The sequence below is a fragment of the Achroia grisella genome, unplaced genomic scaffold (assembly GCF_030625045.1).
Source record: "Achroia grisella isolate CSIRO2021 unplaced genomic scaffold, CSIRO_AGI_Agris_v1 utg1866, whole genome shotgun sequence".
In the NCBI taxonomy this organism is placed as follows: Eukaryota; Metazoa; Arthropoda; class Insecta; order Lepidoptera; family Pyralidae; genus Achroia; species Achroia grisella.
Genome location: NW_026712689.1, coordinates 1 through 27,889, shown reverse-complemented (window position 1 = coordinate 27,889; position 27,889 = coordinate 1). Strand labels below are relative to the sequence as shown.

The 27,889-nt window shown below is 35.3% G+C and overlaps 3 protein-coding genes across 3 annotated transcripts; 2 read left to right on the top strand and 1 right to left on the bottom strand.

Annotated features, from left to right (window-relative positions):
- Positions 1–771: 771 nt before the first annotated feature.
- On the bottom strand, positions 772–7,915 carry LOC131841630 (serine/arginine-rich splicing factor 1B-like). Its single transcript, XM_059189955.1, has 5 exons — positions 7,560–7,915; positions 5,306–5,669; positions 4,388–4,461; positions 2,975–3,118; positions 772–1,011 (listed from the first exon to the last, which is right to left on the bottom strand). Exons 1-4 carry the CDS (start codon positions 7,736–7,738, stop codon positions 2,995–2,997), a joined length of 741 nt encoding a protein of 246 aa, XP_059045938.1. The 5' UTR covers positions 7,739–7,915; the 3' UTR covers positions 772–1,011; positions 2,975–2,994.
- Positions 7,916–8,575: 660 nt separating this feature from the next.
- On the top strand, positions 8,576–14,785 carry LOC131841626 (dynein light chain 1, cytoplasmic). The gene is made up of 3 exons (XM_059189952.1): positions 8,576–8,697; positions 10,113–10,236; positions 14,486–14,785. The coding sequence occupies exons 2-3, from the start codon at positions 10,129–10,131 to the stop codon at positions 14,645–14,647; spliced, it is 270 nt and encodes an 89-aa protein (XP_059045935.1). The 5' UTR covers positions 8,576–8,697; positions 10,113–10,128; the 3' UTR covers positions 14,648–14,785.
- Positions 14,786–26,015: 11,230 nt separating this feature from the next.
- LOC131841633 (phenoloxidase subunit 1-like) lies at positions 26,016–27,587 on the top strand (the record flags this gene model as incomplete). The annotated part of the gene is made up of 3 exons (XM_059189959.1): positions 26,016–26,126; positions 26,788–26,980; positions 27,485–27,587. Coding segments are annotated over exons 1-3 (407 nt in total), but the record flags the coding sequence as incomplete, so codon positions are not given.
- Positions 27,588–27,889: the final 302 nt, after the last annotated feature.

The window sequence follows — 27,889 nt, the reverse complement described above, 5'->3', positions numbered from 1 at the left end:
ACTTTGTGAGGGTAACAAACATTATCTATTGGCTTCTTAAGTTAATTGTTAATTGAAAAAATCGTGGGCGAGTACCGTCAAAGCACGTCGCTCGTTCACAAGACGCAAGTTACGAGCGTGGGCGTTTCTCGCCGTGACTGCAACAGGCGGAGGCGGATGGTGATGGTAAACGGGCATAGACGCGACGGCGAGAGGGACAGCGGCGAACTGTCGCCGTATAAACATGCCATAATACTTTGTACCGAGCGTGCACTCAACATAAGTTATTTGCAATAATTACAAAATCATACCCAAAGATCCGTGATCCGGCGTCCGTTCGGTCCGTTCGGTCCGTTCTGTGCGTCCGACAACCCGACTGGCCACATCCGAGATCCTTCGGTACGATCCCACTCCGTGCGAGAGTGCACCGGCACCGTCCTACTGCGATCCGATCCGATCCAATCCGACACTAACACCCGTCCGTCCGATCCGTCCCTGATCCGATCCGATCCGATCCTACGGCATCCTGACTCACACCTCCAGCCAAGCACATCCAATGATCCCAATCCACAGTGGATGAAACAAAAGAAAACTTATTTAATTATCTAATAATTGTTTTGTCATATTAAAATTAATTTACAAAAGATTACGACGGCCCGTCGCGGTCCCTCATCTATACACTTATCATATGTCGAATTATTAAAATAACCATTTGAAATAAAGAACTTATATAGTCAAAAATTTATCTGTAAAATTCTCAGCCTACAAACGTCACTCGACAATAACACACGTATAACATTAATATCAACTACAATAACACAGATCAAATTGAATCCATAATTTCATGATATGAACAGGTATAAACATCTAGCTACACAGTACATACATCGCTTTAGGGACGAGCCGAAAATTGTACAGATAAGAGCGTGGTTGCAACGGGCCGTGAAATATGTAGAGCTAGTTATGTGTAGAGCTAGTGTAACTAGTCTAGTCGGACGACTGCTGCTCCGGCGCTGGCTGCTGCGGCTGGCGCTGTCAACAACATGCTCAGTCGGTCACATGTCCACACCTCTATACATTACATACGCAATGATACTTTGAATAATTGAATCTAAACTTGTGGGCCAGTCCCCAGTCTGTTCAGGTTACGAACACTGTGACTTTTTGCAATAGCATATTCTCCCAAATTTGAATTTAAATTAAACTGTATTATTTTAAACATGTACAACATTTATTTGAAAAGAATACAAGTTGAGTTTCTTGTCAGTTCTTCTCATCTCGAAATCATTCCGAACTGACGGTAGATTTGACAAGAGTCTGTAACAGATCTACATGAGTAACGATATTTTGAATTTGAAAACACATTCTAGATATCGTATAAACTAGTCGCCTATATTATAGAACGAGCAGATCCGACCACGTGTTGCTGTGGCTAAGTTTCTTGAATAAAATAGTATTACGACTTGAGATTTAATGAGATGTAAGCTATCCTATCATTCAAGTTGAATCAAATTGCACACAACATGCAAATCAATTTTGCAATCGATTCAGTAGTTTGGGAGTCCATCACGGACGAACAACGTGACACGTTTTTATATATAAATATAGAAGCAAGATAGCTATTATAGAATAATAAACTGACTAGATCACTTCCATACATTATTCATGAACTAAACTTGACGGTCTCGAGGGTCTAACGGTTTAGTACACCGTCATACTCATGGCCGCGGGTTCGATTCCTCGCACGATACGAAGATTTGTATTTATAAATATTATTATATCAGTCCGGATGTTTTTTATGTATATAAATTGTCTAGTATCTATAACACAAGCTCTGCTTAGCTTGGGACTAGATAGTGCTGTGTGAATTATACACAAAAAAACGAAATGGCTCTCAAAAACTTTGTAACTTTTGAATTATATTAACATAAGATATATATATAGAAATGCAACTATTTCATTATATAACCGATCATTTTATATTTTCGATTCTACAATCACTATTTATTCCCAATGCAATGAAATTTATACATAAAAAATTCAAAGTATCATTGTTTCAATTATAATAAAAAAAATGTTACTTGTTTCAAATTGTCCAGTAGTCTGAAAAATCGTTTTTAAAGACATAGTTATGATGAAACTTATAGCTAAAATGTGTTGACTGTACATATGTGTACAGAAACAAGAGATCCTGAATTGAATCACAATTGAAGAGATCTTCAAATGTTGTGCATGAATTTGGTAGACATTATTTAAATATTATATGAAAATTAAACATAAATATATAAATGTTAACAAGTTTTATATTGTGAGTAACATCGTTGAATATTGGGAACCTTTTAAATATTACAATAACTATTTAGTTTGTATATTGTGTACAATCATATACTACTGTATGTAAGTGATATTGTAAACAATTTTTGAGTTAGATTTGAATATTACATTATGACTGTATATGTAGATCGACTTGAAGCTACTGTTACATCTTATAGGGATCTATTTATAATTGATTCAGGTATTAGATTTATTTAACTGCCACATAAACAGATTGGAGAGTGTAATATTGAAATAACAGTTTTCTACTATATGCATGTGAATATAAATATGGTACAGACACATTGTCTGTTTGTTCCGGCTAATCTCTAAAATAGCTGGACCGATTTTGACGGGACTTTTATTGGCAGGTAGCTGATGTAATAAGGAGTAACTTAGGCTACTTTGATTTTAGAAAAATAAAGTTAAATTCCACGCGCACGAAGTCGCGGGTACAGCTAGTAAGTAATAATTAAAATATGACTGATATATGATTTTGACATATATTAATTATTTGAAAAAAAAAACTAATATTCATCTAAATTTAAAAAAGCTTCAAAGGCAGTACTCGCGTAATAGACTGTTAGTCTATGTTTTTGGGATAATATTTGTTTTGTTTTAGTTTAGGTTATGTAAAGTGTAGCGTGTAGATGTGTGTGTGTGTGTGTATGTATGTACGTACCTGGTGTGTAGGAGAGCGCCTCAGTAGGGGGAGCGGGAGCGCGAGCGGGAGCGCGAGTACGAGCGACGCACCGGGGAGTACGTCGGGGAGCCGCGCCGCCGCGGGGAGTACGACCGGGACCTGCACCCACACCACACGCTCTCACTACTACATCTCACTATCCATATAATAGCCCTCATTACTCCACTATGATAGCTCCTCACTACTCCACTTCACGTTAGCCCATATTACTCCGCTCTATGATTGCCCCTCACTACTCTACTTCATGTTTTGGTTGCGAACACTGATAATTTTTTTGTTCTTTGCGATATCATATGCTGGTGGTCACTCTATTCTTCCAAATTTCAATTTTAATGACTGTGTATTATTGCAAACGTGTACAACGTTTATTTGAAAAGAATACGAGCTGAGTTTCTTGTCAGTTCTTCTCATCTCGAAATCATTCCGAACTGACAGTAGCTTTGACAAATCATAAGAGTCTGTAATAGACCTATATGAATAAAGATATTTTGAATTTTGTTAACCCTCATTACTCCACCCCAGGATAGCCCATGACTATTCCACTCTATGATAGCCCTCACTACTCCACTCCAGGATAGCTCCTCACTACTCCACTTTATGTTAGCCCTTATATACTCTACATCATGATAACCCCTCACTACTCCATAACTAACCATAAATAAGAATACCATCTATTATATATTACTTTTATAACAAATTTCATTTCATTTCCACTCTATGATAGCCCTCTGTACCTTATGCCAGCAATAATGGTACTCTTGCCTATACTACACCGCTGCTCATAATACCCTCATCAGGGTGGAGAGAGAGAATCATTAATAATGGAAACAAGTAACTTCATTGCTAGCAATATAGTGTGAGATTGGTTGACTTCCATGCGGTCTGTCCTGAATACCATCCTGGTTAATTCACCATGATGGGCTGACTGACTTGACCATACATCATGATCATCATCTTTCACAGGCTTGTACATAACATATTTTCTACACTATACAAAGAGTTAATATATAGAAGTCTCCATGGTTTATTTCCATAGATGCATCTAAGACATACCATAGATAAAAAGTCGCGTCTGATGCATACTATTCCCAATTTACATTTTTTTACCAATTTCCAAAAAAAGCAATTTCATTATTTTACTATACTTTATATGTCTCATCACCTTAAGAAGAAAGTTTTACTTTTTCTTATGAGAACTAATTTTGATAATTATTTTATTTGCAAGCTGGTAATGTCTTGGTAATCTGATTAGTAGATTATTAATTCTACTGCGAGAGACTAGTCTCTCCCTAATATCCCAATATCTCGTCTAATTAATTGTAATAAAAGGTAAAGTTTGGGAGGGGATGTACAGAACAGAACAATCAAATTTATATAGGATGGCCACAGTACCTGTCACCACCACCGCCACCGCCACCACCGCCGCCCCCGTAGTCCTCCTTCACACGTATGTACGACACCTCGCCCTGCAGACAAGTTCATACATCAACCATCATAGTGTCATGAACTAACTAGGACAAAATTGACAGGGGGAGCATCAATAGAGTACTCAAATCAGCGCTACAGATACACTGTACATAGTTATATAATAATAATAATATCAGGACAATTCACACAGCGCCATCTAGACCCAAGTTAAGCTGGTTAAAGCTTGTGTTATGGGTACTAGATAACTAATACGAAAAAATTTTTTTTTCCTAAATACATACTTGTTATATTTAGAAAATACCCAGACTGATACAAACAATCATACTCATGAATACAAATGTTTGTGCCGTGCGAATCGAACCCGCGACCATCGGATGTAAAGCGGTGTGCTAGACCGCTAGACCACCGAGGTCGTCGTTATATGCAGAGTTAGATACATTTTATGATAATGGAATGGTGCACCCGCCTGCGCTTGCCGTTTACACTGACGGATTATAAAATGTGCATTAGGTCAAGTTACTCAGCATTGTGACAAATTCACCAAGGAATTTATCACAATGGTTTCCAAGGGTACCATGCGGTGTTCAATCTGACATGGTATTTTGCCCATTTTTAGAAAAGAATTATGTTAGATTGGGCCCCCAAGTGAAGTTTCTTGAAAAGCATAGAGGTTAATTTCTGATGAATGAATGAATGAATTAACCTCAATCAAATTTAAACATTATTCTATCATCTTCTATAAAAAAAAAGACAGAGATATAGAAAATAATTCAGAGGAATTACAAATAGATATCCTTGAATTTCCACTAATGCCAGAATCAAACTGGCAAACAAAAAGAGCTATATTACTACAGACTATAGTTCATAGCTGTGGGTGCTCACCTCATGGCTCCTGAATCTTGAGTCATCCAATTTCTTAACAGCATACTTCATATCCTCGTGACGTAGAAACTCCACCACACCTGTGCCATCTTTGAAGGTATCGGCAAAGCAGACATCACCCGCTTCCCGCATATGATCTTTCAAGTCCTGCCAGGACCCTGATGGTGGTAGTCCAGTGACGAGCACACGGTATTCTGATCGGCGAGCGGGAGGTCCCCTGGTCGCTGTCCTGGCTCCGAACCGCTCGGGTCCTCCTCGGCCTCCTCTCATGCCTCCACCGCCGCCACCGCGAGGAAACTCCACGCGTAGTCTGTACCCATCATAGTCGTAACCGTCGCGGGCGCGGACTGCATCGTCAGCATCTCTGTAACATTGTTTTAGATTTTTTTATGCAAATTGAATAGACAAGCAGTTCTAATCAAGTGGAGATCCATTTTTTTTAATGGATGATAATGTAATGGCGCTCCTGCCCGCGCTAACGGTTTACGCTGGCGGGGCACCAGTAGAGGATGATAAGATGAGCATGAGGTCAGGTCAGTTAGCCCATCGTGACAAATTCACCAGTAATTTATCACGATGGTTTCCAGGGGGAACCACATGGAGGTCAACCTGATAGGGTACATTGCTAGCAATGAGATCATCAGTACACTTTACTAACAATCCATTTGGAATGATGTAGCATTGATAATTTCTATAAATATTTATGTAAAAACAATAATAAATAGCATGGTATCATTAATGGCACATAATTAATTATTTATGTCTTATCTATACAAATAAATAAAATTTAAGTGTCTCAGCTTTTTACTCTATGTACCCCCAATATCAAATTATTAATTGTTTTCTCTGTTCACTCCTAGATTGCTGATATTGTAAGGAGTAACATAGACTGGGGGGGAAAGAGGATTGTTTGTAATGTGGACTGATGATCTCATTGCTAGCAATATACCATGTCAGGTTAACATCCATGCAGTTCCCCCTGAAATCACCATGATAAATTCTTGTTGAATTTGTAATGATGGCCTAACTGACCTGACCTCATGCTCATCTTAACATCCTTCACTGGTGCACCGCCAGCGTAAACCGTTAGCACAGGCAGGTGCACCATTCAATTATCATCCATAAAAAAAACCTAGGCCACTCTGATTTTAGAAAGTGGCTTAAATATGATGGTTGTAATACACATGGACAATGATGCAGAACAGCTTGTTTAATAAAAATTTTGAGACACTGTAAATACATACAAAATATACAGGAATTTGTTAGGGTTCACATCAATATTGTCAAAAATCTGATATTTTAAAAATATTAAAAGAAGGTAATTTCATTATTACTCGGTATTGTTAAACTAGTTGCGTATAAGCCCCACTCATATCTTCTCTGTATAAAAGGGAGGGTTTTTGTAAGCCGCGGAATTCAGTGACTGAGCATAGTATGTGCTGGTTCTAATTTAAATGCTAAAGTGAATTGTATTAGAGACATAGTTAAATTAATGTTATATAGTTGTTATTTTATTATAATACATACTTTTACTAGTACATAGAGTTACATATAGATATATAGAGTTGATATATTTTACAAATTACAGTAATTAAATATACATTAATTGCATATAATAGATTTATAACTACCTCATTAACTATACATATAAAAAAAAATTGTAATGTTTGTTTGTAGTATTGAAATAACCGTTTTGTATTACATACATATGAATATAAATACGGTACATACACCAAAATAACATTTTTTACAATTTTTGTCAGGTAGCTGATATAATAAGGAGGAACTTAGGCTACTTTTATTTTAGAAAAATTCTTTTATTTTATTGAAATAAAGTTAAATTCCACGCGGATGAAGACGTGTGTATGATGTGTATGATATAAATACACACAAACATAAAGACAGACAGAGGTCATCAAACAATTGTATTATAATATATATATATATTGAATTTAAGTTAACAAATTCATACGTGATGCCACAATAAAAACTAGAGAGAAAATTTAATTGAGCATTTACATTTTTGTTTATCAAGCAAAAATATCTAAACTTGAAATTTTCGCACATGAACGAATAATTGAAGTATGTAGTACAAGTGGCATTAAATTACACGTGATTATTTTGTGACGGAATTTTCCAATCTAATACAGTAGGCGTACGATAGACAAACATTGATAATTTTAAAATCGACATGATGGCTGTCTTTATAAACACAAAATGATTTTAATGATACTTTATATTGATTATTTCTCACCTAGGATCCTCAAACTCGACGAAAGCGAATGGTGGCCCTTTCCTGTTCTTCAAATCGACAAATGTAACTTTGCCGAATTTGTAAAATAGGTCTTGTATGTCCTTTGTCCTAATATCCGGAGGTAAGTTACCGACATATATTCTGCACTCATTTCTATTGTTGCCGCTACCTCCCGACATAATATTTATATCTTATGCAGATGGTACGTAAATTTTATAATTATGAAGAAACACTGTTTTCCATTCGGAACAAAATTCAAGCTATAGCGTCAGTTTGGTATGATCCAACAATTAAATTAATCAAATATGGCGTCGTCCGTGTGACGGACTAATGGACGATTTTAGCGTTTGACAGTTGCATTGCAATTCCACAGGAAAAGGAATTTACATGTTTTTTTACAAACGAATGCGTTCATGCCGCCATTTCTTGAAACGTTTCTAAATTGAGTATGTCGTATAAAATTGATGAATTATCTCACGATAATTTATCAAATTTTATCATTTATTTAATATACCATATCTAAAATATCTTTTTGATAACTTTAATAATAATCATAAAGTGTTTCTCATTGTAAAATATTGAAATGTTGTATTTAAAGCAACATCATGGTGACCACATTAAATCAAAACCCTATCGCTTTGTGTAACATTACGTCTACTAGCCATTATATTCTGAAAATTAATATTTTTGAAAATAATGAATATATTTAACCAGAATATTTGTTACATTTAGAGTAATTTTTGTTGTAATCAAATAGTAATGTAATAAAAATTTAAGTTGAACGGGGATTTCATTGTTTGATATTTATCATAAAAAAATATCTTACAGAATTAAAAAGTAACGTACTCTTGTTCTTTTTTTAACCACTAAAAAGGTCTAATAGATTTCTAATATGGGTTAAAACGTCGTATAAAGCGTAAAGAATTCTTTTATTTCAGACTGGCCGAAAATAAAACACTATGTTTAGAACGCACCATAATACACGTCATTTTTTAATCTTTCAAATTTGGAACGCCATCTGCAGCACTACAAAGAAACATTTAACGAAAGAAGCCTGTGAAAGAATCCTATAGAAAGTAGTCAGAATCTCCGGTATCAAAATCTTTACGTGATAATTTGTTCATATCTGGAAGTAAAAGTGAGTATATATTATTTTAGTGTTAATATTTTCTTTGTTATTTATAGTTATTATTATTTTAGTGAAAATTTAGCAGGTAATTTTGGAAATAATCATAAAATGGTGATTTGTTGAATAATGCGGTTTCAAACCGCATGTATTCGCTAAAATATGCCTGTATTGATCAAACTTTCATGTTTCTATGGTATTATAGCAGTAACCTGGTAGGTGGGATTAGTTTTATCTTGTTTGCAAGCCTTTATTAATACGGGGGTCGTTCGCGCTCTTCCTCGATTTCTATTGATGACGGGCCTGTCTGCTACCGCTTCCGTTCGAATAAGCACGAAAAAACGTCCGCAGTGCATACAGGAGTCCAGGTATACCTACAGTGCTCGTTAGGTTTTATTTGAACAATCTAGAAAATTTGCGAAAGCATGCGGAGTTGATTCCCACGGTAAATTCATAAAGGGCGCGCTGGAGTCCCGGGTAGCTCCTGACCTTTACTGGAGTCTATTTTTAGCTTAGCCTGTTATTGAATATAAACATTCAATGAGCATTAGGCATGATGCTGAAAGCTACAGCTCTGGTATCGAAACATTTCATATCCTAATCTTTCCACGTCCCTGATAACGCGAGATAAAATATTATATAGGCTTATGAAAATCATGCAGATGAAAACAAAATTACGTTAGTTTACTGATTACAAGGTTAGCATTTCTACTACGGAAAGTTTTTAATTTTTTCTAAACATTTTTTTTTGTTAATTTTCTTTGACATACTGATTCATCACAATATTATTTACTTTAAATATATTTAATACTTGTAAATAAAATAAAGCATATTAATATTCAACCGCTATTACATATTTTAGTCTTCTATAAAAAATTAAAACAGTGTACTTAATTTTAATTTTTTTTTATGAAAATATCTCGTAATAAGAGGACATAAATGTTTAATAGGTGAAATAATTTTATTATGTTAGTCTTTAAAATACAAAATACTCTAATTTATTTTAGTTATCAACTAAAATGAGTCTGGAGGGGTTGTGATAAATATTGATATCCAAAGTGTTTTTCTAACTGTGATCTATTTATAATGCATTTAAAATCAATAAAATTAATAATAAATGATAGACCGTGGTGATAGAAAGAAGCAGGGTTTAGACAAAATTAATATATATAGATTTTTTTATTTAATTCAGGCCACATGGCCCATATTACAAATACCTTGTAGACAAACATACATAAAAAATGTCTCTATGGTCACGGCACTGACGACAACAATCGGCAACGGTAGTGCCGATACACCACCCCGTTCGGCCAGTATTCCTCAGTCATGAAGGTGGGGCAGCATGTTGATGGGGGACCTGGGCCATGAACCCTTGAAGCTCGTTTGAATTTATAACAATAGTCAATAATTTTTGTTTGTTGCGGCAGGAACACAGCTGACAAGATGTGCGACCGCAAGGCGGTGATCAAGAATGCCGACATGAGCGAAGAGATGCAGCAAGACGCAGTAGATTGTGCAACACAAGCGCTCGAGAAATTTAACATTGAGAAAGTAAGCCATTTCAATTTTACACTCTGTAGTATTTTATCTAACTAGTGGTAGATCACCTTGGCTTCTTTCAGGTGATTGTTCCTTCTTAAGTATTCCAAATTTTACTCTGCTATTTTATCTTACACTCATAGGACATCTTGGCGTCTTTCAGGTGCTTGTTTCTTTGTAAGTTTTGTAAATATTTCCATTTTATTTATTACAAATAGTACACAATTATACTTTTGAAATTTTGACAATACATAGTTTGGCATAAAAATAACATTTAATAATCAAATTTAATCAAACAGAATTTATTTGTGTAGGACATTTTAGCCACTTATGAATGTCAAATTTTTTTGTATTATTTTTCCCACCCGTCCAGTTCAGTATAAAGATTCAATTGCAAAGAACAGGCAATTTTTTCCCTTGCAGTTCAGTATAAAGATTCAGTAGAGAAGAATTGACAAGAAACTCAACTAAATTTCTATTTTTTTAAAAGATATACTGTGATCTTATATAAGTGTCTGGTATGTGATTTAACAGATGTTTTGAATTTATTTAAAACCAATTCCAGTATATCCCTTGCGATCTTATTGTAAATTTTTATACCCATTAAAAGACCTATAATAGGATTTACTCAGTAAATGCGTCATACTCGTGAACGAGTGCTGCTTGTAGGGACTGGTCTGCTCTTATCACTACGACTGATTTAATCTTATGTTTTTATATTTGAGCCTAAATAAATTAGTGCTGGTTGGTAGTTTGTAATCACACATTTCTACTTGTAAAATGTGAACTTACGAGGATTATTTAAAAGAGTAACACACAAGTTTCTTGCTTGTTCTTGTGATGAGGCAGTTTTCCGAATGAGTGGTAGATTAGAAAGAATGTTACATTCAAAAGTGCTGAAATTAAGTTTTTTGAATAAATGATTTTCTATTCTAATATGATTTAACAGATATTTGGATTTGTATAAAGCTAATTACAGTGTATCCTTTGGTATCTTATTGTAAATTTTTATGCCAGTTCCCATAAAAGATCTATTGAATTTTAACATTGTGTGATCTGCAACAATACAAATTGGTTCTAAGCTCATTTGAATAATATATAGTCTGTCACTGTCATAATACAGGTTTTAAACTGTAGAATAATTTCTTTAATGGACTATAAACATGCAGTTTCTAGAGTTTTCTAGAGTTTCTGTGCTTAGCATGAACAGTTTTTTAACATCTGTATTTTTGATCTGAATCATTTTAAACATGAAATACAACCAGTATTTAGTTTAGATTACTTGAATGACGAGCGTGCATGGCAATAGTGCTTCATGCACGGGATTTTCATTTAATGTTGGACATGGACAAAACTGGCTTTTAAAAAAATAAAATAAAATATTCAATTGAGTTTCTTGCCAGTTCTTCTCAATTGGATTTATATACTGAACTGAACTGTAGGGAAAAATTAAAATTATCTAAATATATATAACTCAAAGGTGACTGCCCAAACCACTGGGCGGATCGGGCTGAAAAATGGCATACTTGCATGTACTGATCTATCAACGCACAGCCCAAACCACTGGACGGATCGGGCTGAAATTTGGTATACCTGCATGCCATGTTATGACGCCATCCGCTAAGAAAGGATTTTGATTAATTCTACCCCCAAGGGAATAAAATAGGGGATGAAAGTTTGTATGAAACTTTGTCAATTTTAAACCGATCGGGCTGAGACTTTGCATGCATAAAGCTACTATGATGTAGGCATCCCCTAAGAAAGGGTTTTAATAAATTCCACCTCTAAGGAGATAAAATATGGGATGAAAGTCTGTATAAATCTTCTTAGATTTTAGACTGATTGAACTTAAATTAAAGATCGGAGCTACTATGATGAAGACCTTCGCTTAAATAGGATTTTGATAAATTCAACCCCCATGGGGATAAAATAAGGGATGATGCAGGATGTAAATGTATTAGTTTGAACCTATCAGTACCTAATGGAACGAATAAATTAAGACGAACAAAATATTTTTTTGTTCTTTAGGCTACTTTTATTTTAGAAAAATAAAGTTAAATTGAACAGCTAGTAATGTAATAAAATTGAAGTTCATAAGCGGCTAATATGTCCTACATGAATAGAATAAATGATTTTTGAATTTGAATTGAATGAATGAATCTAAAAAAAAATGAATATCCATCTGTACAATATTAGAACACAATAGTCTAAGACCATACATAAGGTCCATTATACTATTATTAGTGAGGCCAACACTAACATTACAATTAAGTTTATCGAAGGCTATTTGCTCTTAAAGCTATGAATCTACATCCAGTTTTTTGTACAATTTACACAGCGCCATCTATGGGTCTAAATGTGCAGCTAGTGTTTCATAACCTTTGTGTAATGGAAGTGGTAGATTTGGTGTGCATATATTAATTGACCTACTGGCAGCCGCTAAACAAGTGGGGCCTCACAACACTGTGGTTATGTTAGTTAGTGCCGAGCGTTGCGTTCACACACTGATAAAACTGTATTTAAGTGGTTTTCCTGTGGTCGACCGCAATAAATAGATTGTTTGAACGACAATTTCACATGTACTTTAACTGTTGGGTATTGCTACAATTTATAAATAACTAGCTGATCCCGCGACTTCGTCTGCGTGGAATTTACCTTATTTTTCTAAAATATAAGTAACCTATGTTACTCCTTATTACATGAATTACCTGTCAAAAAAAGTCCCGTCAAAATTGGTCTAGCCATTTCAGAGATAGCCGGACAGACAGACAGATAGACAAAAATTGTAAAAAATGCTATTTTGGTGTATGTGCCGTATTTATATTCGTATGCACGTAATAAAATACGGTTATTTTAATATTGCAAACAGACACTCCAATTTTATTTATATGTATAGATTAAATTATTATAAATTGTTTATTAGTTTGGAAGTAACAATGTGAGAGTAATATTGTAACATTAACGATGATAATGTAATGGTGCACTCGCACTGCGCAAATGGTGTACGCTGGCGGGTTATGAAGGATAGGATGAGCTTGAGCTTTCCAGGGGGAGGGCGTGTAGGTAGATTTGGCGTGGTACATGTCCTTCACTTGATCACAGATTTAACTAATACGGCTCAAATGGTAGTTTTAATAAATTAAAAGATATATATAAAAAGTCGACTCGTTGCTGTGGCTAAGGTTCTTGAATAATATTGGGACTACAAATTGAGATGTAAGCTATCCTATCTTTCAAGTTGGATCAAATTGCACACAATGTGCAAATCAAATTCGCAATCGACTCAGTAGTTTGGAGAGTCCATCGCGGACAAACGTGACATGTAATTTTTATATGTAAAGATTAAATAAAATTAAAATTCTGAAAAAGCTGGTGAGACCTCATACAAAATGTTTGAAATCTAGGTATTAGAAGGCAAAAATTTTACTTGTTACAAGAACTTCAAAATTGTAAAACAAATTTATTTAATAACTAGCTACTCACCCCGGCCTCGCCCGGGTGTACATGTATTATACATATAAACCTTCCTCTTGAATCATCTATCTACTAAAAAACACCGCTTCAAAATTCGTTGCGTAGTTTTAAAGATTTAAGCATACATAGGGACAGACAGCGACAGCGACTTTGTTTTATACTATGTAATAAAGATTTGGAACATAATAAATTAAAGAGTAAAATTCAAGAGTTAGAATCCATTAATAACTAGTAAATCGCTGTATAAATTAATGGAGTTGGGAAATCACATCATTGAAAGAGAAGTGTTGTGAGACACATGATTCCCGCAGCTGGCCTTTACAGCTTCACCGAACGATAGGGTGCTAGTCAGGGCCGGATCGTCAATTTGTGGGGCCTTGGGCTAAATCTACTTAGAGGCCTACCTACTTAATTACTCAACTAAAAAAATACACCGATCAAAAATAAGCGACCAGAAATTCCCCATTTCTTTCGATAGACGCGCACTTGCAGGGTTGCCAACTTTATGATAGGCTTTTTAACATTCTAGATATTTTTTATATTCTAAATATCGTTTCAGTGGGGACTGGGTGCCCTTTGTATTCTCAGGGCTCTGGGTTACAGCCCAAAGAGCCCTTAGGTAGATCCGCCCCCGGTGCGAGTGCAGATGGCACTTCAAACCCGCAGAAGGACTTATGGAGCGGCTGAAGGCTGACTCCCGCCTGACCGATTACAACTTCACTGAACAGCCTTCCAAAGTCGTGTCAGTATAGCTTCCATTAACGAAATGTTTGTTGTGTTGCTGCAGGACATCGCCGCGTATATAAAGAAAGAGTTCGACAAGAAGTACAACCCGACGTGGCACTGCATCGTGGGCCGCAACTTCGGCTCGTATGTGACGCACGAGACGCGCCATTTCATCTACTTCTACCTCGGCCAGGTCGCCATCCTGCTGTTCAAGAGCGGTTAGATCGTGCGCCCGCCCACTCTTGCTCTCTAAATTTTTTGTTGTTAGCAGCGAACATAGTGTTGCGCTCGCTCGCTCCGCCCGGACACCCGGACGTCCGGACGTCCGGCAGCCGGACGCCGAACGGCCGCGCATCCGGACGGCCGGACGCCGGTCTGCCGCGCCCCCGGACGTCCGGACGCTGGACGGTTTTGTCCGGACGGCCGGACGTCCGGGTGTCCGGGTGTCCGGGTGTCCGGTCGTCCGGACGGCAGCGGGCGAGCGCTCGGGCGAGCGGTTCTCTGCGCTGGTCGCATGTGCGTCGAGCCACTTCACTTAGTCCCCGGCGCACTGGTTGTATGTTTGTACTGTGTTAGTTAATTAAGGTTCCACCTGACTCGACAACATTCACATTTAGTGTATTTATATTAAAGAAAATTTTAGTTAATTGTAGAGTTTTATTCCTAATTACCTAGCATAGCGCGGAAGGTATATATAATTGTACTTATGTATCTAAATTAATGTTTAGTTTTGTTGATATGTTCACTGGAGATATTTTCAATACTTCTCGAATTAAACTTTCTTACAAACCAATGTGATTTCTTTTCTTTCCCAACTCCCTCCTGCGTTCTTAGAGCACTGAAGATAAGGGCGCGTTTCTTTGAAACGATGCATAAACGATGATACTTACTATAAAATTTAAGAATTCGTTAACGACAATGTTTTTATAGAAAAACTTAAAATCCATAGCACTGACAATATTATCTGATTACACTAATAATGAGTGCGTAGCGATTTCTATGTTGATTATCGCATGCCTCTTACTTGTTATACTGTAATTATTATATAAAAAACATCTATTCAAAAGAGCAACACACAAGTTTCTTGCTCATTCTTCTTGCGATGAATCTGCATTCCGAATGAGTGGTAGAATCAAAATATGACTATTCAAAAGTGCTTGTAATGAGTTTAATTGAATAAAGATTATTTTTATTTCCATTTCTATATCTAGCAATGTACCATTACCTCGCGGTACCCCAAAAATGATACTTAAGGTGGGTTTTGAAAACCACAGCACAGTATTTTATATACTTCGATCGAGGCTAACAAGCATACGGTCTGAGAAACCTGAATATAGCCTTGTAAAACCCCAGAGGAAGCACCTGAAACTGCACTATCCGAAACCATATAGGTTCCAGCGTGTAGGGATGAATTCCTTGTCAATGGTGAGCGAAGTGATGGTAAAAGGTCGTAGCATCATATCGAGCTATTGACAGTTGTTACACTACCCTACATTGTACATTATTTTTGTAATAAGTATTATATTTTGGTACTTGAACAACCCCAAGAAAACCCCCTTGGGGTACAAAATATAGTAAGAAACATTAAGTAGTCTTCACACTTGACTTTATGATGACCATCCAGCTAAGATTATTGAATAGTATGTCCATACATAGGTCTTGATTTTTTTATACTATACTAATAATAAACCGCGATTTCGTCCGCGTAGAATATTGATGTTGGATACCATTTTTAATTATTTAGGCCAATTATTTTACAGATAAAAAAACCCAAATATACATACAACCTCTCATCACCTATTTTATTTTACCCCCTTCAGGGTAAAATGTTCAAAAACTGAATGTCATATTTATTTATTCATGAGTATGATTGTTTGTATCGGTCTGGGTGTTTTCTATGTATAATATGTATGTATTTACAAAAAAAAAATATCTATGTATATGTATCAGTTATCTAGTACCCATAACACAAGCTCTAGCTAGCTTAACTTGGGTCTAGATGGCACTGTGTGAATTGTCCTTGTTATTATTATTATTATTATTTATATTTAATCAACAGCCTAAAAAATAAGTTTTGAGCTTTTAGCTTAAAAATTAGGATACTTCCACAAAACCTTTCATCACCCCTTTCAGTACCTTACACAACCCTTTTTCGCATAAAAAGTAGCCTATATCTGTTCTCAGGGTCTAGACTATCTGTGTACCAAATTTTCATTTCAATCGCTTCAGTAGTTTTGGCGTGAAAGCGCGATGGACTGACAGCGATTTTAGGCTTTTATAATTTTAGTATATTTATAATATTAAGTAAGGATTTTATATGTATGTTGGTCTATAAGGTATTTATAGTAATAAACATTATTACCCTGAAATAAATAAATAAATTTTATAACGACCTCGGTGGTTTACCAGTTTAGCACACCGCCTTACTTCCGATGGTCGCGGGTTCGATTCCTCGCACGGCACAAACATTTGTATTCATGAGTATGATTGTTTGTATCGGTCTGGGTATTTTCTATGTACAATATGTATGTATTTACGAAAAACAACATGTATTGTATCAGCTGTCTATTACCTATAACACAAGCTTTAGGTAGCTTAATTTGGGTCTAGATGGCGCTGTGTGAATTGTCCTGAGATTGTTATTATTATACTAGCTGTTACTGCGACTTCGTCCGTGTGGAATTTAAATTTATTTTCTAAAATAAAAGTAGCCTAAGTTACTCCTTATTACATCAGCTACCCGCCAATAAAATTCCTCGGTCCAGCCATTTCAGAGATTAGCCGGAACAAACAGACAGACAAACATTGTAAATAAAATGTAATTTTGGTGTATGTACCGTATATATTATTCATATGCATGTAGTAAAAAACGGTTATTTCAATATTACAAACAGACACTCCAATTTTATTTATATGCATAGACTATAATTTCGGCCATTAGAAGCCTGAAATAAATAAATAAATTTTAATAAATTCAGATAGTCATAAATATATTGACCGCATACATTTTTATAATGAAGCTATGATTTCCATTTGTTAAACAAAAAAGTTTATACATCGCGTGACTAGTAAAATATTCAAACCTAGGACATGAAATACTTTTAATGGTATGTGATATTGCAGGTCGAGTCGTGTCACGCTATATGTATGTATTTGCATCTTGTTTATATTTGAAAGTTACCACCCGTCGGTTTTTCTCAGGACATGTCCTAGTTTTTGTAGTGTACTGGGACGTCCTGTATAATTTTAAGCAACATAATTTTTTAATTAATTTTTTTTAATAAATAAATCGGATTTTATTGAAGTAAATTAATTAAAAAAAAGAGAAAATTTACGCACTTTTAGTAACTTAGTTTTCAACATGTATAATTGGTGGGATCCTTCCCATTGTTGTTTTTTTATTGTTAGCAAGGATGTTATGGATATGAAATTTGGGATACGGATAGGTTTCGGATATACGAATGATTATTATACCGGATACAGATACGGATGCGGATGCGGATATGAAATTATTTCGGATTATCCGTTAGTTTCGGATAATTTCGGTTACGGATATTAATGTTCTAAGGAATTTCAAAAGTAAAATACAAATAGCTAATAAAACGGTTACATAACGTGTCTCAATTAGGCTCCGCCCCTATCCGATATTATCCGAAACTTTTATTTCGGATTTGGTTACGGTTACGAATATTTTTTTATATCGGATATCCGACAGTTATGGATAGTTACGGAGCTCCCTAACATCCCTGATTGTTAGTAATGTGTATTAATTACCCCCTTGCTAACAATGTACCATGTCAGGTTGACCTCCACGCGGTTCCCCCTGGAAACCATCATGTTAAATTTCTGGTGTATTTGCCACGATGTGCTAACTGACCTGACCTCATGGTCATCTTATCATCCTCCACTGGTGGCCCGCCAGTGTGCACCATTCCTTTATCATCCATAAAAAAATACACAGCGCCATCTAGTCTCACAGTAAACAGAGCTTGTGTTATGGGCAGTAGACAACTGATATAAATACTTAGTTTTTTTTGTAAACATATATAATAGATATACAGAATACACCCAGACCGATACAAACAATCATACTCGTGAATACAAATGTTTGCACCGTGCGAGGAATCGAACCCGCGGCCATTCGAAGTAAAGCGGTCTGCTAAACTGCTAGACCGAGAGCAATCAATTATCCAATACTAGCTACTCGCCACGGCTTCGCACGGGTGTACATGTAATGTACATATAAACCTTCCTCTTAAATCACTCTATCTATTAAAAATAACCGCTTCAAAATCCGTTGCGTAGTTTTAAAGATTTAAGCATACATAGGGATGGACAGACAGCGATAGCGACTTTGTTTTATACTATGTAATAAAGATATATTTACTATGTAATGATTTTCCAACTTCTTTAATCCAATTTAAATATTTTTTCAGGCAGATTTATACCAGAGTCTGTTATAAATCTGCCTGAAAAAGATTTAAATGTCATATGCAAATAAATACATTTCATTTCATATAAAACAGTTCCTTTGCAAAACAGCTTACTATAAAATTGAAGAATTCGTTAACGATAATAATGTTTTTATAGAAAAACTTTAAATCCATAGCACTGACAATATCTGATTACACTAATAATGAGTGCGTAGCGATCTATGTTGATTATCGCATGCCTCTTACATGTTATACTGTAATTATTTATCCCATCAAAAACATAAATGTGAAATGATAGCCGAGTTTAATATTATGATGTATACCTTGATTGTTGACTTCTACGACAAAAGAGATGAGATCTAAATGGGTGCCAAGTTCAATGGTCTGTCCTGAAATGTATTTATAACAATATAAAATATCATTTCTTCTTATAACTTAGGATAATATACTGTAGCCTAAGGTCTTGTAGGTAAGGTAATGATTTTACACTATCGATGTGCGCTAAATATTGAAACAATAATTAATACCAAATCTCAGTTAATAACATAATAAATACGAAATTCGACTATACTCCTAGTTGTAAGTACGAGTATATTTTAGACAGAATCTAAATTATAGCAACTAGTGTTTACCGCTCAATGCAATATTTGAAGTTTGCTAGTTATCGACACTGATGTGAAGGGGTCAACGTAAATTGGTAATGATCGACGTTTTCATACAATATTAGTTTCCGTCCAGTACAAGATGAGATATTTCGCCAGGGATCAATGTCAATTGGTGGCTATCGACGTTTTCATAGAATTTTAGTATTCGTCCAGTATAAGTTGAAATATAATCAATTAAAGTGAAAAATTGTAGTAAAATGATAACAATTTACCAGTTTCAGATTTTTTCCTTTATATTCACCTAATTACCTATCTGCATACCAAATTTGAACTTCCTAGGTCATCTGGAAGTGGGTTATAATTTTGATCTATAGTTGATCAGTGATAAAAATGACGATTTTTGGACATTAATATCTACTAAACCGTTTGAGATATGTTTATGAAATTTGGAACACATATTTATCTCGCAAGTCTCAATATATGAACCAAATTTGACAGGTTTGTGTGAAAGAGTTTTTGAGTTATGAGGGGGTCAAAAGTGGCTCCAAATGGTTCGTGTAAATATACACACGGTGCTGCAGGCCAGTTTACTTGAAACTCGGCTTGACACGCTGCCGCGTGTCTAGATATAAAAAAAACATCTATTCAAAAGAGTAACACAATACAAGTTTCTCGCTCATTCTTCTTGTGATGAATCTGCATTCCGAATGAGTGGTAGAATCAAAACATGACTATTCAAAAGTGCTTGTAATGAGTTTATTTGAATAAAGATTATTTCTATTTCTATTTCAAATCCTATTTTTTGACTTGTCGTTGGCAACCCTAATGTATGTACTTGTTGCCTAGTAATAATGTTTTCATTGTGCTTCATCGATTTTCAGTGACCTTCAAATGAAATCCTTTCGACTCGTTCATACGTCAGCGTGGTTTTCCACGTATCTACCTACTTATGGCATTTTTTTTTTTTTATTCTTTATTGCACTATAAAGAGTGTACAAGAGGCGAGCTTAATGCCATATGGCATTCTCTACCAGCTAACCTTTGGGTAGAACTAGAAAGCGTTGTAGGGCAGTAATGGCAAAAATTTGTGATATTAATACTGTACTAAATAATTAGGCAAACAAAATCTATGTACATATATAATTTATGTTATATAAATATAATATATACTTTAAACATACACACATATATATATATATATATTGAAATATATAAATTATACAGAATAAATACATAAATACGCTAAATATAGTTGAAAGTACCTACTTAACTCAACGCCAAACAGTTAAAGCTCATTTTGACGACTCAACAGGTAATTAAATAGTTTCGTTTTAAAAATGGTCTTACTCGGTGCTCTACGCAGGTCTACAGGCATTATATTCCAGAGGTTAATTGCCGTAACTGTGAAGGAGTTTGACATAAAGCTTGTATGATGGGAAGGAGTAGAGAGAAGGAGGTTATGAACTGAACGGAGGTTACGTTAATGAGAGTCGCCAATGAACCGAAATCTATTTTTCAAATAAGTGGGAGAGGAAGAGTCGAATATGATGGAGAAGAGTGTGCAAAGGATACGCAAGTTTCTGCGGTTACGAATTGACAACCATTTAAGTTGTGACCGAAATTTAGAGACGTGGTCATACTTTCTCAGCCCAAAAATGAACCGAATACAGTTGTTAAGTAATCGGTCCAACTTATTCAACTGATCTTGGGAGAGATTAGTAAGACACACGTCAGCATAATCAAAATGCATTATGTGTACATTTGTATTTTATTGATGATAATGGAATGGTGCACCCGCCTGCGCTAACGGTTTACGCTGGCGGGGCACCAGTGGAGGATGATAAGATGAACATGAGGTCAGGTCAGTTAGCCCATCGTGATAAATTCACTAAGAATTTATCGCGATGGTTTCCAGGGGGAACCGCGTGGAGGTCGACCTGACATGGTACATTGCTAGCAATAAGATCATCAGTCCACATTATGCCTTTTTGTTCAGTTAGCTACATATATAAGTATTGCGTTGACAATAGTCAATGTTTTGGGACAGAACTTTATATTACACTAGCTACTCGCCCCCGCTTTTTACGGATGTATATGTATTATATATATAAACCTTCCTCTTGAATCACTCTATCTATTAAAAGAAACCGTTTCAAAATCCGTTGCGTAGTTTTAAAGATATAAGCGTACATAGGGACGGACAGACAGCGACGGCGACTTTGTTTTATACTATGTAATGATGACTAGTAGTCTAACTAGATGACCGGTAAATGTATTGCCATATCAATTAATATTGTTATAAAAAATTGGGGTTGATAGTAGAAAGGGTGGAAATTTAGGACTGAATGTATTTTTTATGCCGAAACGTAAAACAATAAAATGAAATATTAGTCAGTAATTTTCTTGGGGTCACTCTTGTTGTTTAGTTATATGAAATACAGCTGTACCCGCGACTTCGTCCGCATGGAGTTCTGATTTTAATTTTAAAAAGTAAAAGTAGCCTATGTTACTCCTTATTGCATTACCTACCTGCCAATAAAAGTCCAAAATAACATTTTTTACAATTTCTGTCTATCTGTCTGACGGTCTGTTTGTTGCCGCTAATCTCTGAATTTGGTGGACCGATTTTGATCGGACTTTTTTTGGCAGGTAGCTAATGTAATAAGGAGTAACTTAGGCTACTGTTATTTTAGAAAAAGAAGTCGCGGGAACAGCTAGTGTAGAAATAGATTAAATCAGTCGTAGACACAATCAAATGTGTCTTCAAACACGGGCATCTTATTGGAAAGTATATATTATTATTATTGTTAAAAATGGAGACCAAACAATGATGGTATTGAAAAAATATACAATATCTGTTTCAATAATTTGAAGTGTAATAGTTATTTCCTAATTATTTATAACTGCTTTCTCGATTTAATTGATTGATTTTAGAAATATGAAAGCGTAGCGGTTTTTGTATTGATTGCCGCATGCATTCTTATGTAAAATGTGAATACTATAACTATCAGATAGCAATTGTAAGTAGCTTTGACGTAGTCTAGTGTTTTGAGTAGTCATGCTCACTAAAATGTCCAGACTTGTGGCGGCGTGGTGGGCCGTGTCATTGGGCTCCCTAAAATATGGTCGAGCGCAATGATGGCTAGCTCATCCGTCATACTCGTGAACGGGTGCTGCTTGTAGGGACTGGTCTGCTCTAATCACTATGACTGATTTCCTCTTATTAATTGTTTAACCAGTTGGTTATATATTCTATATTTTTCTATTTGAGTATTTAATTGAATTAGTGCTAATTGGTGGTTTGTATTCACACACTTAAACTTAAAAATGTAAAGTAATAATAAAATTATTTAAAAGAGCAACACGCAAGTTTCTTGCTCGTTCTTCTTGTGATGAGACAGCTCTCCGAACGAGCGGTAGATTAAAAAAAATGTAATGACTATTCAAAAGTGCTTCAATGTAAGTTTATTTGAATAAATAATTTATTATTCTATTCTATTCTATACTATTATTAGACATATTTTGCATTGATAACATAGACCGCAGACTTGCTTATCATACACCCTACGCTGCATAGAGATGTGCTAACTCGTAATAAACATGACTCGAATTAACTCGAGTTGAAACTCAGGTAACTCGAGTTGACTCGTTACCTTGAATAAACAGTTTTTTTTTAATTTTTCGAAGAATTTTCATGTTTTTGCAACTGGCCTTGAAAGCTTCTCCGAACCATACAGGGCGAGTAGAAACACACAAGTTTCTTGCTCGTTCTTCTTGTGTTGAGACAGATTTCCGAACGAGCGGTAGATAAAAAAAATTGTTATGACTATTCAAAAGTGCTTAAATTAAGTTTATTTGAATAAATGATTTTCTATTCTGTTCTATTCTTTTAATGATAAAAAAATCGGACGAATATGGGAAAAAAATGATAACCTCAAATTAATATTGAGACATTTGTGACGAGTGAAAATTGTATGATATGAAATGATCGGAAAACTTGTCATTGTCGGTTCGACGACAGAATCATGCTCTCGCTCTTTCACTTGATTCGTTTATTTACCAGTTGAATTCTTCCAACTCGAGTTGGCAGAATTCAACTCGAGTTAACTCGAATTCAGCGCAACTCGAGTTGTCACATCTCTAACGCTGCACACGTCCCGTTTCTATGCACACGAAAATTATGAGATTTTTATATAAAAATCATGGTCAATAACGATCTTATACATTCGGGCCGTGAGTACACGGCTAGACAGACAAACACGTAAATTAAATATATTTAGTTAGTATTCATTCCGCAGTTCTAATAAAAGGTGAGTTAAATTGTTATAATAATACAATTTATTTAGTTACTACTAGCTGCACCCGCGTCTTCGCATGCGTTGAATTTAACTTTATTTTTCTAAAATAAAAGTAGCCTAAGTTACTCCTTATTACATCAGCTACCTGCCAAAAAAGTCCCGTCAAAATCGATCTCAGCCATTTCAGAGATTAGCCGGAATAAACAGACAGACAGACAAAAATTATAAAAAATGTTAGTTTGGTGTATGTACCATATTTATATTCATATGCACGTAGTAAAAAAACGGTTATTTCAATATTACAAACAGACATATCAATTTTATTTATATACATATAAATTAAATTGAAATCTTTTTTTAGAACTGGGAAATTAATCTTTACAGGTACAGATTAATTCCGCAGGTCTAATAATAGGTTAGTTAAATTGTTATAACAATAAAATATATTTAGTTAGTATTTATTTAGCAATACAAAGTGATTTGAATTTTATAAATATAGCAAATTTTATCAAAAATATAGCCTAAGCAATAATAAACTAAGCAAAATTTCTAAAATAAAAGTAGCCTAAATAGCGTATGTCTCTGGGCAGTGCCTGAATATCAGTGAATTGCTGCTTGTATGCTGCAAACAATACACTGAGGTGCTGCTTTTTTACGTATAGGCTCTGCACACACACTACGTTACTCATACCGTTTTTTTATTGTTATCTGTATTGCATTTTATTTTATCTGTATATTTATAGTGTATATGTGTATATCAAGAATTAAAGAGCATGATGGAAGATCGCGGAAAGTGGCAAGAGCTCCACCGACAAGAGCGTAGCTCTTAAATTATGAATAAATGAATTTGTAGTATTTTGTTTGAGTTGGCTAATGTAATTGTATATCTGTTTTTATTTTTGTTCATAATTATTTTATCTATGTATCTATCTACATAAATTACTTCTTATAATATTAGCTATCGGCAAGTCCCGTCAAAATCGGCACAGCCAATTCAGAGATCAGCAAGAACATACTGACAGTCAAAATATCTCTATATATTTCGATGATTATTTTGATACAAGTGTCGTATATACTTTCATATGAATAAAATTGAAGTTTCTGTTCATAATGTCAAATTTTCATAAAAAAGCTGTAGAAATAGAAATAGAAATAGAAATAATCTTTATTCAAATAAACTTAATATAAGCACTTTTGAATAGTCAAGTTTATTTTTTATTCTACCACTCATTCGGAATGCAGATTCATCACAAGAAGAATAAGCATTTGTATGTTGCTCTTTTAAATAAATATTGATTTAATTTTTTTTTAGTTCGGTTTTTCCCTTTTTAGGGAAAGGCAAAAGATTGATTTACTTATATTAGGCATACGACAAACTGTCAATTTGACATTATGAACAGAAACTTCAATGTTATTAATTTGTATACATAATAATAATAATTTACCATTACGGCTATTACACCAGATGGTATAGTCAGTGACGTAAGTATGGCACACTAGGGAGGGGTCTAAAGCGAAATGTGAGGGGGGAGGCGGAAGTGGATTGTCAGTAATGTGCACTGATGATCCCGTTGGTAACAACGTACCATGTTCCCCCTGAAAATCATCGTGATAATTTCCTTGTGAAATTATCTGGGTGTACCATTTCATTATCATACATTAAAAAAATAGGGGTTAGGCAAAAAGTATAGAATTATTATGACATGTTAGAATTCACATCATTATTGTAGAAAAAATCCGATACTTTAAAAATATATTAAAAGAAGGTAGTTTGTTTTTAGTACTAATGAAGTACCCAATGTAAGGATTATTACGAATATTGTAAATAGCGCCATCTAGTATTTATAGACCAACCTACTACACTTACTTTGGTCTATACTATACGGAGGTCGGTAGTTGAATAATCCTCTTTCGTTGCGTGAGCCGCGGCATTTAGTCGACGAGCGCAGAGCGTGCCAGTTGTGTTTTGGATACTAAAGTGAATTGTATTAGCAATGGGTTTATCCCGGTCTTAATTGGGCCTGGGGGGGAAGCTGCAAGTAGTGAAGGTGAGTGTTAATGCATTCTAAAAGGGCCTTTAAACCTACACCCGTGTCACAAGTTATGGGCGCTACTTGGGGTTTCCCTTGCGGTAGCCGACTTCAAAGCCTCAGTCGTCCATCATAAATAGTGCTTCTTACAGACGTAATATATATATTGTAATCTAGTTTATTGTAGCTCCAAGTAATAATCAATATTTCTTCCAGTCTTAGAAGATGAGTAACAACAGGGACAACCTTCTCCGGTTCTTCGACCGGCCCACGGAGCCCTGTTTCTTGCAGAAAGGCGAGGACAGTGCTGCCTTCGAGGTGCCTGATCACTACTACGTAAGTACTTCTCTTATTTTCTTTATGGCTCACAAGGAAGGTGATGGTGATCAATTTCCTCCCGGTCCAAAACTTCTGAGATGGAAGAGACGAAGATTCCCATCCAATTAGAAGTTTCCCATCGAGATGAAATAATTGACGAAATTAGGCTCTGGCTTGCTGACTACTATTTATGTCATTGAATGTGTCATCTCGTTATTTACTCCCTTTCTTACCATATCATCTTTCACACAGTCCATCCATCTCTTTTTCGGCCATCCACTACGCTTATAACCATCCACATTCATATTCCTTAAAATATTATCTCCATTCCTACGCGTTACATGTCCATACTACGATAGATGATTACACTTCAACCTCTCCGACACCGGCGCCACTTTCATGTTTCCTCTAATATATCCATTCTTTATTTGTCCATCCTTGTCACATCGTTTCTCCCTTGTGCTATATATATATCACCATCATCATCTCAGCCCGGAAGACGTCCATTGCTGGACATAGGCCTTCTCCAAAGATCTCCACGACGATCGGTCCTGCGCTGCTCGCATCCAATGCCTTCCAGCGATCTTGACTATATCGCTGGTCCACCTTGCTGGAGGCCTTCCTTTGCTATATATATATATAAATAAAAACATAATTGTGTTTGTGTTTATATTTTCAGCCAGATAAATACAAGAGTCTGACTAATTCGTTGTCTAATCGTTTTGGGAGCGGCGATCTGCGTGCTATACCTGTAAAAAACATCGCCCTACCCGACTTGACTCTGCCTCTCGAACTGTCTTATAATGACCAGTTCTCGTTGTTCGTGGCAAAACATCGCAGGATGGCTGGGAAACTCATTGACATCTTCCTGAGTGAGTAACACACACAACTTCCTTGCTCGTTCTTCTTGATGAGTCTGCGTTTCAAAGAGCAACACACAAGTTTCTTGCTTGTTCTTTTTTGTGTCTGTCTTGTTGTTTATGAGTCTGCGTCCCGAATGATGGTAGAAAAAAAATATGGCTATTCAAAAGTGCTTGTATTGAGTTTATTAATTTAAAGATATTTATATTTCTATAATATAATATTACTAGTTGATCTCAGGATAATTCACACAGCGCCATCTGGTCCCAAGTTAAGCTAACTAAAGCTTGTTATGGTTAATAGATAACTGATACGTATTTTATAAATATATACTTAATATAAATTTAAAATATACACACGTAACGTAAATCCACGTGTAACGTGCGAGGAATCGAACCCACAACCATAGGAAGTAAGGCGGTCTCCTAAACCACTATACCACCGAGGCCGTCAATATTTACCTTTCTATTATGTACTTTGATATATAAATAAATAAATGTATTTTTTGTTCGCAGATATGCGTGACGTGGACGACCTCATTTCTCTGTGCTCGTACTGCCAAATGAGAATTAATCCTTACATGTTCAACTATTGCCTCTCGGTAGCCATTTTGCACAGGTCAGTACGGTATCTTCTATGTCACTTTATTTCTAAAAGAACTATTAAGTTTATTCTACGCTAGCGTGTAAAATAAAAAAATATTAAATTATTCTATTTACGCCATCTATTGTCGAGTAGAGACAATTCATTATTGCTATTTAACAATAGATGGCGCTGAGTAAAGGACAGTTTATTGCCTTTTTAGAAACGTAATAATTAATAAAAAATTGTTGTTACAAGAAGTTGAACATACTTTTTATGACTATTTTTTATCAAAATTTATAATTTCTTTTAGCTGTAAGAAGTTATACAATAAGGTA

Excerpts from the sequence above, each read along its gene's own strand:
- LOC131841630 (XM_059189955.1), bottom strand. The coding sequence starts at position 7,738 with ATGTCGGGAGGTAGCGGCAACAATAGAAATGAGTGCAGAATATATGTC. Across the intron at positions 5,670-7,559 it reads GTCGAGTTTGAGGATCCTAG|AGATGCTGACGATGCAGTCC; the intron begins GTGAGAAATAAT and ends ACAATGTTACAG. Across the intron at positions 3,119-4,387 it reads GGTGGCGGTGGTGGTGACAG|TGAGAGCGTGTGGTGTGGGT; the intron begins GTACTGTGGCCA and ends GAGATGTAGTAG.
- LOC131841626 (XM_059189952.1), top strand. The coding sequence starts at position 10,129 with ATGTGCGACCGCAAGGCGGTGATCAAGAATGCCGACATGAGCGAAGAG. Across the intron at positions 10,237-14,485 it reads AGAAATTTAACATTGAGAAA|GACATCGCCGCGTATATAAA; the intron begins GTAAGCCATTTC and ends GTGTTGCTGCAG.